The 10324-nt window shown below is 55.4% G+C and overlaps 3 protein-coding genes across 3 annotated transcripts; all 3 read right to left on the bottom strand.

The window, feature by feature from the left end:
* Positions 1–155: 155 nt before the first annotated feature.
* BZA05DRAFT_464192 (uncharacterized protein) lies at positions 156–1780 on the bottom strand (the record flags this gene model as incomplete). Its single annotated transcript, XM_051487731.1, has 10 exons — positions 156–171; positions 213–326; positions 466–521; positions 611–634; positions 694–825; positions 964–1053; positions 1124–1154; positions 1207–1484; positions 1525–1657; positions 1722–1780. 10 exons carry the CDS (start codon positions 1778–1780, stop codon positions 156–158), a joined length of 933 nt encoding a protein of 310 aa, XP_051334956.1.
* A 1248-nt stretch (positions 1781–3028) lies between these two features.
* On the bottom strand, positions 3029–3605 carry BZA05DRAFT_412724 (uncharacterized protein). Its single transcript, XM_051485127.1, has one exon. The coding sequence runs from the start codon at positions 3581–3583 to the stop codon at positions 3101–3103; it is 483 nt and encodes a 160-aa protein (XP_051334955.1). The 5' UTR covers positions 3584–3605; the 3' UTR covers positions 3029–3100.
* A 716-nt stretch (positions 3606–4321) lies between these two features.
* BZA05DRAFT_449347 (DNA binding regulatory protein AmdX) lies at positions 4322–8356 on the bottom strand (the record flags this gene model as incomplete). The annotated part of the gene is made up of 4 exons (XM_051487345.1): positions 4322–6804; positions 6878–7320; positions 7381–7939; positions 8266–8356. 4 exons carry the CDS (start codon positions 8354–8356, stop codon positions 4322–4324), a joined length of 3576 nt encoding a protein of 1191 aa, XP_051334954.1.
* Positions 8357–10324: the final 1968 nt, after the last annotated feature.

Below are 10324 nucleotides of genomic sequence, written 5' to 3'. Positions count from 1 at the left end.
ATTTGCTGGACGGGGTTGGACTGCAGTCGACTGCAGTCCGGTAGTGAAAAAAAGTGCCACTTTTTTTCAGCACTTACCCCACCAAATATGAGTATTTCCCACTATCGTGTGTTCACTTTCGTCCAGTAGGTACCAGCAACGCAGCGGGGTCATCTTCAGCCCGTGCTCATACTATATGTAGTACACTCATACTTCCCTCAGCCACTACATACAACCACCGATAATACGCGCGCAGCGATTTCTCTTGTGATTCATGTCGCCTTGTGATTTTTTTACCGGTCTTGCCAGTCGACTGCAGTCGATTAAAGTCCGTCCCGTCGACCTTACTGGTGCACTAGGTAGTCCGTCCTGCCGACAGACACCTCCGAACGGACTGGACTGGACTGGACTGGACTATGGAGAACACTGGTTGCCACTGCGGGTGTGCTTGATACCAGTACATAACCTGTCTAAGTATGTACGCACGCATGGTGGATCATGATCGTTACTCGCAGGCTCATTCTGGACGAAGTCGTAGTTACCTAAGTAGGTTAATGAAGGAGATAGTTATTGGGACCTAATACCTAGTGATATGTGCATAAATCCTACGACCCATCCACCACAAACTAACCAGTCGGTATCCGTGTTCAATCACCTGTTATCACTACAGTCTACCAGTGTACTATAGAGTAGGTAGAGTAAGTATAGACCCACTTGCCGGCGCCGATAACTACTGATGTACTCGACGTTCGCAAATGCGGGAGTATATATGATGGGTATCTTTTCGGCAATTGTGAGATGCCCCTCGGGGCCCGGAGCCCGCAGTTCGAGACCGGCGGCGGCGGGCTTGACGAAATGAAGGGAAAACCGGAGAGACATAAATAGGTATTCTACATAGATAGAACACAAGAAAGCAGAAATCCTCAGGAGTCGGGCGATCAGCTGTCGAGCCACTCGAGCTCCTCCCACCTAAGTACTACATACATGGTGAGACTGTGAGAGTGCATTAGGTGCCTGTTTCTCGCCAGGACATTGAGCAAAGCTGGTGGAGTACATATCCACGCACGTAACGACCTATGGTATGTAGGTAAGTAGGTAGTTAACCCAAGCACCAAGCCTGCTCCTTCCTCGTATTCCTACCCACAAACATTGCGAGGCCAGTCCCGGGCAGGATCCTGGGAGAATGCGGAGCATTCATCGCATCCCACAGGGAGCTATCGAAGTAACTCGTCAATTCGCGACTGAAGTCCCGCGGTGGCCACCAGGGTCCGCGTGATGTCGTGCGTCATCTCCGAGTGCGCGAAGGTGCGTGGTAGAGTGTCGACGGCGTTGGAATCGAAGTCGAAGTCGTGAACGGCCCAGTACAGGTCCACGAGGCCGGCAGACGTGCACCTGTGGGATTGCCAGAGGTTGATGCTGAAGGCGGCGAGGGCGGGGGCAACGCCGCCGCCGCCCGAGAGCGTGGACCAGTCGATGTTGAAGAGGGTACCAGGCGCCGGTGTCGTCTTTCAGCAGGAAGCGGTCGGTTAGGGCGGCAGTGCCCACGGTGAAGATGCATCCTGGGCCGCGGAAGATCAGGCCGTGGGTGCTGCGCCGCGCCGGCTGGAGGTCGCGGCGAATGATGTCTGGTGAGAGCTGCGGCACTCCCTGCAGTAGGGACTTGGGCACCCTCCAATCCCTGGGTGACGAGTTGTTCTCGACTCCGCCTCATCCATCGTGCCCAACTACCTACTTTACTTTACAACCGCTGGAGTTTGCGGAGTAAGAGGACGCGCGACGTCACCAGTGACCACCGCGACATGATAACCGCTCTGCTTTCCGTTGGTTGTTCTGTTCAGCTGTATTCAGCTGTGGCTGATGAGCTGCTGCCTTGGGTTCCTAGGAATGTTCGCACGATCAGAGAATGATATATCATAACAAACCCGTAGGGGAAACGGACGCATAGCTCAGATGCAGCTCATATGCAACTCTGAGCTCTGTGGCTATACACAGGAACTCGATCGTCTACCCTGTGTGACAGTCCACCTATTGGTCTCATTGTGCTACTCGATGCCAGGCCCCCGCAAAAAAAGTCCAATCACCTTGTGCAGACGTGTGTACGACGTGCCAAACCAATGCCGATCCGCTGCTGCCCACCGGTACACCTGTCCACCGGTGCACCCCTGGCAGACCAGTATCCCGTCGTCCAATGATGTAGGTAGAGTAGTTTTCGCCGTTTCGCCGTTTCTATGCCGGCAGAGCAGAGAATATTAGACACAGCCTTGTGATACTAGAGTATACATCCAGCAGCCATTGCAGCCATTGCAGCAACGCGGCTGTGCTGTTGCTTGCGACCTGCGGCCTTCGACCCAGCACAGACATGATGGGCGATTTCGACAGTCGACTTCTTGCCGTCGAAGACTCGAAGGCTCGAAGACTCGAAGGCTTGCTCGTCGTGCTCGTCATTCTATAGTTACTCTAAGATCATACCCGCTGCTCACTTCTCGCTGCTCACTGCTCGCTGCTCGCTGCTCACTTCTGGCTGCTCACTGCTCGCTGCTCCCGGCGAGAGCGAAATATGTATCGTAGGTAACCGGAGGATGCGATACCTACTCCCTACTACCTACTACCTGGGCTAAATTGATCGAGAAGTAGGAGCGAGCACCAACCTACTGTCAAAGTAACATAGGACCGCAAAGCAGACTAGAATAGAGTTTCGAAACCGGCGGACGACGGACAGCGGATGGCGCGAGTGATCTCCTGTGTAACAGGTAAGTGTGCACCCCACACACTTGGTATGAAAATTTACCACACCCAACTTCCGACTTCCTACTTCCAAGATTCTAACTTCCGAGACTCCAAATGCCTTGTAGACACTGGGCAGTGGGCACTGAGTACTGGGAACTGGGAACTGGGCAATGGGCACTCGACATCACCGCATCGAAGGTCTATTCGTCTCTAAGAGAGAGAAGCATCGATAGGTACCGGTATTGCTCTAGAGAATTCCATCTCGAGTGTCCATTGTAAACTCGTAACTCATCGCTAGCACAACAGCATAACATCATAGCAGTACAATAGCATATCACATCACATCAACATCACACCCAATCAAATCACATCACATCACAGCCGCACATCGTCTTTAATCCTCATATTCATATTCAATTCCAATTCCCGCGTCCAATTCCCACAAATCCCCACAAATCCTCACAAATATCCCGTTTATTCCCCTCTCCCCCCCCCCATACAAAGTCGTCAAGTAAAGTGAACATGAAAAAACTATAATCAAAAACATCTCACCAAACACCGTTTTCACGCCCCACTCCATAGACAGACAGATAGACAGACAGACAGATCGGCTGGGAAGAAAAACTATGAAAGAAATCAGAAGAAATACATGCTCCGTACACCGCACACAGACACTCACAGGCACACTTATCAAAGCCACAAGCACAAAACACAAGCACAAGCGCACACATAACACATGGACGCAAAAACACACAAACACAATCCAAGGCAATAAGAAATAAAATCCCCAAGAATCCACACTCGAATACATATTTGTAGACAGACACACACTCATCCGTGACATGACAAGAAGGAAACCCATACATAACCCATACATAACCAGAACCGCCCCCCCCCCCCCCCCCCCCCTCCGCCCCGCCCCCAGAAAAAGACCAACCAGCCCGACCAAGCCATAACCCCCAGAAACAAAGTAAAAGCGTAATAGTGAAAAGAAAAAGAAAAAATGTTTTAAACCCCCAAACCAAACCGAAATATTTACTCACGGGCTCATGACCGCCACAGTCTCAGTGCGCTGCCGTGGAACCGAGAAACTCAAGGAAGAAAAAGAAAACAAAAAAGTCCAGGCGGGAAATCATCATCCCTCATAATCATCAACATAGAAGCAGACTCGCAATCACACAAAAAATACACGCGGGAGGGCAACAACAGTACAATGCCAAAGACAACTCGAAATAGCACACGATAAATTCAGGGAATACAGAAGCAGGAAGCCAAGCAGCTTGGCGTACTACTTGGCAACTTGGAACTTGATGAAACCCAAGACCTGATTCGTTCCACCTCCTCGGAAATTCGGAGCCCTCTCTCCTAGAGAGGTGAGGGATCAGATCGGAATAAAGTCCGTAAGTGGATGAATACTGTCAAAAGTCCTCCAGTATCGCCGGCAGGATGCTGGAGGAGGAGGGAGGAAAGGTGGTTGATGAATATAGATGGAAAGGTGAATTAACAGGGCTTCAGTGGGGGAGGGCGAAGGTATAGCCGGGAATGCAGAGGACGGCGCAGATTCGGGCAGTCATGTTGAAGTGGCTGTGCGCGGGCAGTGCCGGGGGCGATCCGCTCAGTTCTGGAGTGGCAGCACGCTCCGAGTTCGGGTATCCATGTGGTCTGCGTGTGCGCGGAGTGCTTGCGCCATGAGCCGAGTAGCAGGCCATACGACCGCTTGCTCGAGCAGATACGCACTCACCCGCAGCACAGTAGGACCGAGGCCGCTGTTGAGGACGAATGGGTGGTCCGTCCGCGGCTGTTCCATGGAAACCTTCGACTCTGCCGTCTGCAGCATGTCCCTGACCTTGCCGAGCAACTTGCGGTCCTCGGTCTCCAAGATCATCAACGCCTCAAGGCTGTCCAGGTCGCAGTGCTCCGTCGTCATGAGTCCCATGTACGGCGCGACTCGCATCTGCACCGTCGCGATCCACTCGGCTAGGACCTGGGCGCAATCGAATGTGCACAGTGCCGACTGGATCGGTAGCTCGCGGCACAGCTCCTGGCTCGCAGCGTACGATGTCGTCTTGGACGTGCACAGCGTGTCCGACATGGCGAGAGAATCCGCAGCGTAAAAGGCGGCTCTGCGCAGGTGCTTCTCCCGTCTCGAGTACGCACCACCGAGGTTCGTGTTGTAGTTGGTGGAGGGCAGCATGTGGAGGAGGGAAGAATCGCTGTATCGGGGAATCTCGGGCTCCATCTTGATGGGTCCGAGGTTGGGCGACGGCGAAGCCGACCCGGGAGAGGACGGGGGAGAGATGGCGTTCGAGAAGGACGAGTCGGACCGTGCCGAGATGGACGACGCCGAAGATATGGGCGTGCTCTGGCCATTCTCCCAGCCCTTGGCAATCTCATCGGCCATGCCCTCGTAGTCGCGGGCCCAGAAAAACTCCTTTGCCCTTCCGAGGTCGACGAACAGACGGATGTACGCAAGATCGAGGAGCGGGATGCAGTCGGCGGAAAGGGTACCCATATTGAACGGGTTCGGTCGCTCGATGCTGTGGTGCGGGGTCAGATACCACGCCGACTGCCATGCCTTCAGTCCGGGCTCGATGTGCGCGTGCATGTTCTCGGCTTCGGTCGAAGTCCAGTGTCGTGCCTGATTGCTCTGTCTGGTCTCCCAGATGTACACGTGGAGAGCGCAGATCAAGACGAGACATCCAAAGGTGCTCGGCACGACCCCCGGCGGTGGGTAGGGCTGGATTCCGCCTTGGTGGCCATTCGAGAAATGCTGGAAGGAATTCGTCGAACCGTACTGCTGCTGCTGCTGCTGCTGTTGTCCGGCCGACAGGAGGCCATTGAGAGCAGCGGCAAAGTTTGGCGAGCTCTGAGTGGCCGCCATGTATCCTCCCTTCTGGCTCCACGCGTTTGCGGTCGGCGCGGTCCAGAACTCCTCGCTGCACGGCAGGTCCAGACGGATCTCGTTGTTGACCAGCTTCGGGTCCTGGTTGTGAGCCGCGACGAGAAGACTGGACAGGAAGTGAACGGCGAACAGAGTCCTCTTCCTCTCCTCCGCCAGAATCCAATTGGACCACTCCACGCTGTCATCCGCCTCCACCTTGATTCCCAGCCCGGACCATCCATCGCTACCCATGCTTCCACCGAACGGCGACAACTCGAGATCCGCCATCTGGATGTCCGTATCATCCTGCTGCTGGTGCTGGTGGTGCTGATGCTGGTGCTGATGCTGATGTTGGTAGGAGTTCGCGGTCGGCAAAGGCGCCGGCCGTGTCAAGCTAGCGGCTCTCGCCAGCTGGACCAGGGTCGACACGTGGCTCTGGGCGACTTCTCCGGCCATGCGATCGCCGCACTGAAGTCCGAAGATGACATTGAGGAGCATCGCCTGAACGAGCCAGACGGGCGTATCGGTTCCGGAGCTCGAGCTGTGCAGTCCATTGGTGGCCGCGCTAACCGCCGCCTTCCGCCGTTCCTCAATAAATATTTCGACCGTCTTCTTCGCCGCCTCAAAGAGCTCGCCGGCCGCCTGTGGCTCAAACTCGTAGAGCGCGCCAACCGCGGCGATGGAGAGCACGAGGAACTCCCTTCCGTTCGAGTGCTGACCGCTGCTGTACGACGGGTCGAAGCGCAAGGTGGGAAGGTGAAGGAAGGGGAGGTGCGGGTGGAAGAATCGGATGTATGCATCAACGTATCGCTGGAGTTCCTTCGTGTGAGGAAGGTTGATGCCTTGCTTTGGGAAATTGGGATTCAGTGACTGGGCACTGAGCGACTGCCGTCTGCCGTGACTGTGACCGTGGCCGTGGCCGTGGCCCCCGACTCCGAACCCCGAGTTCTGTACCAAGGTGGTGGCCAGGGCGGTGCGTGTGGCATCCGTGACCGACTCCGCCGCCGCCGAGAGTTGGCGGATTAGGTTGATGCTGTTGCTGCTGCTGCTATTGCTGCTGCTGCTGTTGTTATTACTATTATGGTGGCTGTGGTTGTTATGGTTGTTGTTGCCGCCCATCGGTGGCATCGATCCCGATGTCGGACCGTCAGTGGGCGTGCTCGCGTACTGAGAGGAAAAGAGTTGGTGCATCGCGGACGGTTCAACGGACAACGGATCTGGGAGTTTTCAAGATACGTCATTAGATATCTACACGAGAATATACTAATGAATTGTATGATGGGAAGGTACCAGGCGGTGGGGTATCATTGAAGTTCGGCGTTCTAAAATCGGAAAACGGCATGCCACTGTGGTGTGTCTGCCACATGGGCTCGCTGAGGACTACTTCGCTGATGGCACCGCCCGACGTCGTGCTGAAGGCACTCGGCGACGACTGGTCAACGGGCTCGGCCATCATGCCCTGTCCCAGCATGTGCATCCACTCCGAGTCATCATCACCGTCGTCGACCGAGTAGTAAGTGCTATCAACGCCGGAATAGGAATGTCCAAACGGCGACGTCGGCGAACCAATCGGCTGGTGCAGTGGCGACATGTTGAAGTGCAGCGCCGCGGGGTTGACCGTGTTACCAAACAGGAAGCCTTCAAGATCGTCAAAGGTCGACAGCATGCCGGCTGAGCGGGGCATCATTCCACCTAGATCTAACGATGAAATGGAGGTATCAATCTTTGGCAGGCTGCGATTTCACTTCGTAAGCTCAAGCAGTACATAATTGTCGTAATTCATTAAAACCTACTTGGATTCACCATGGTGACTTGAGGAACCGAAACTTCCAATACCCATGTTTGCAACACCCGGGCCGCCTCTGCCAGGACCACCCCTCCCTGCCTGATTCAAACTCATACTCCCCGAATTCGCAATCATACCTAGAGTAGACGAATCGATGTGAGCGATGGTGTTTGCTCGCGGCCGGGCGCGCATGGTGGACGCTCCGCCATCGCCGTTGCTGACGGGAGTGGTGGTGGCGTTCGACATCGAGTTCTTGCGGACCCTGCCGGTGCTGGTGGTGGTGGCGACTGAGCTGGTGCTCTCCCTGCGGGAACCCGCTCTTGGGCGGCTACTGGGGGTAGCCGTCATGTGGAGCTTCTGCTGGTGACGCAGGAGGAGGTCGCGCCGGGCGAAGCATCTCGTGCATTCCGGGCACTCGAATGGTTTCTCCTTTGTGTGCGAGCGTTCGTGACGCTTGAGATGCTCCAAACGAGCGAATGAGCGCTGGCATGTCTGGCAGACGTGTGGTCTCGGCTTGTCCGTCTTGGGAGGGGGCTGCGGTTTAGCACCTGGCGATTGCGAGCCAACTGAGATCCCAATTAGCTTCAGCTCGATGGCGGACACACTCCTCTCTATGGTAACGGAGCCTTATCGGCACGGTGGGGGTGAGGGAATTGCGGGAAGGAATAGGAACGCAAGAGGGTATCTGGCAGGGAAGAAGCGAAGGCGTGTTCTACCGCTCGCTTCCTCTCGCTTCCTCTCTCGCTCCCTCTCTCTCGCTCCCCCCCCCCCCCCCCCCCTCTCTCTCTCTCTCTCTTTCTCTCTCTCTCCCGTTCCCACCCAATCTCTCCGCCCGGAGCGGGCGGTTGCATTTCCATCGGCAGCCATCGGAAAGAACGGACAAAACACGTACCATTCGCGGTCGCTGCCTGAGCGTGGGTACCGGTCATGGGAGCACTGTCCTGAGCAGTCTGCGGCTGCGCACTGAGGGTTTCCGTGACCATTCTGATGGGTTGAATGGGCGCGCGAGATGAGTCGAGTTTCAAGCACGGTCCGTCGACGAATCCAAACTTGATACTCGAGGAGCAAGTTGCCGAGAGCGAGAGAGGAAGGATTGGGAGTAATCGTCACCGACGACAAATGGCCAGGGCTGCGAGGAACGGGTATCTTTATCGGTCACGACGAAGGAATGCGGCGGAGAAATAGAGAGCGATGACTCGAGGAATATCAAGTGAAGCCGTAGGATCGTCGCGTGTCCAAAAAAGAAAAGAAAAAGGACCTAGAAAGCCGGTATCCGATGTAGAGCGCACACACGCAAACGCACACACACGGAGAGGCAGTCGTAATCGGGGCGGTCGTAACTTTGTGGATTATACTCTGGGTTTCTGCGGACAGTTATGACAATTAGCTTCAAGGAACCCGCTACGAACCGAGAGCCAAAGATTGATGGCTGACACTTGCCGGTAAGGAAAGGATTGCGATGCTCGTTTTCGATCGTTGGAATCGTTGGAATCGTTGGAATCGTGCGAGATGGAGGGTGGGTATTCTCGGAGTGGGGCGGGGCATACGAGGAAGAAACACGGATGGACTCACGTAGGCGAAAACTTCTTTATAAACCGGGGAGGCGAATAGTGAGCACCAGGGATCAGGTCCAGGATATCACCGACGTGGTTTTCGACGGACCAGTTCGGTCAGCTGCGTGTGTGTGGGAGAGATACGCCGAAGGAAGCGGGAGTTTCTGAAGATCACACCCCGTTGGCGATCCCGAACGAAGAAGGACTCGAGAGATTTTGGCTGAGGGAGTGGCGGGTATATCTAACTCGTGGGGAAGAAGAAAATGCGGAGGGAGCGGTAGGTAGTAGTAGTTTGGATGCGACCGGTCGTCTTTTAGATGTCTGCGAGAAGGGGAGATTTTTTCTTTCGTTTTTCTTCGCTTTTTTTTTTTTCTTCTTCTTCTTCTTCTTCTTCTTCGTCGTTTCTTTCCTTCTTTGGGGTTTCTTTCCTTCTTTTTCTTTTCTTCTATTCTCTTCTCTTTTGTTTCGTGGAGATACGTTTCGATCGTTTCTGTCCGTCGATGGACTATGGGGTGATGGCGGAGGTGGTGGTGGAGGTAGTGTAGGTGTAGGTGTAGGTGGTGGAGGTAGTGGTGGTGGTGGGTATGGAGGTTGTGCGTTTTTACGGTGCGGCCGCGGCGTTCTCGACTCGACCTATTTTACAGGGCGGCCTGAAGGAGGGGTGGTGGGGCGAATTGGATGGATGGAGGGGGGGGGATCTTGGACTTTTCGGTGCGGCTGTTGTTGCTGCTACGTGCGTGCGTACGGGTACAACGGGCGATGCTCGATACTGCCTGGTTCGGATGATTGCTCGATATGGACCGTGGTGGGGGGAGGGTGGGAAGGTGTCCGAGAAGGAAGACCGATTCCGGGTACTCCGAAACGGCCGTGGATAAACAGGTCGAGTAGGGCAAGAATGGCCGCGCGAAGACGGGGAGGAAGAGAGGATTCTGGGAGGACGGGGGGGGTAGTGGTCTTGATGGTGGGGGAAGCACGATGTATGTGGGTGGGAGGTAGGAGGTGCACGTAAGTATCGGCAGAACGGGTAGAGCTGAATGGGTAGGGCAGCACAGAGCAGCAGAGCAGCACAGAGCAGAGCAGCACAGAGCAGAGCAGCAGCAGAGCAGCAGCAGAGCAGCACAGAGCAGAGCAGCAGCAGAGCACGCAGCAGAGCAGTGTGATCAGTGGCGGGTGGTTGGTCACTTTGTGGCCGTAGCTAGAGCAGAGCAGAGCAGCGAGCAGCGAGTCGGTACTCTCGCTGGCTGGCGGGCTGGCTGGCCTGCTTGCTGCCCTGGCCTTCTGGGTATCCCACCGCCGTGTGGGCGAAGTGCGCGATTCCCAGCAGGGGTGGGCCGTGCGTGGGCAGGCAGGCAGGCAAGAGTAGGCAGGCAGCGGAGGTGACAGTGATGTGTGTGTGAG

This window comes from Tricharina praecox, assembly GCF_024521635.1.
Source record: "Tricharina praecox strain CBS 144465 chromosome Unknown BZA05scaffold_43, whole genome shotgun sequence".
Taxonomy (NCBI): Eukaryota; Fungi; Ascomycota; class Pezizomycetes; order Pezizales; family Pyronemataceae; genus Tricharina; species Tricharina praecox.
Note: the sequence above shows the minus strand (reverse complement) of the source record. Positions and strands in the feature narration are given on the sequence as shown.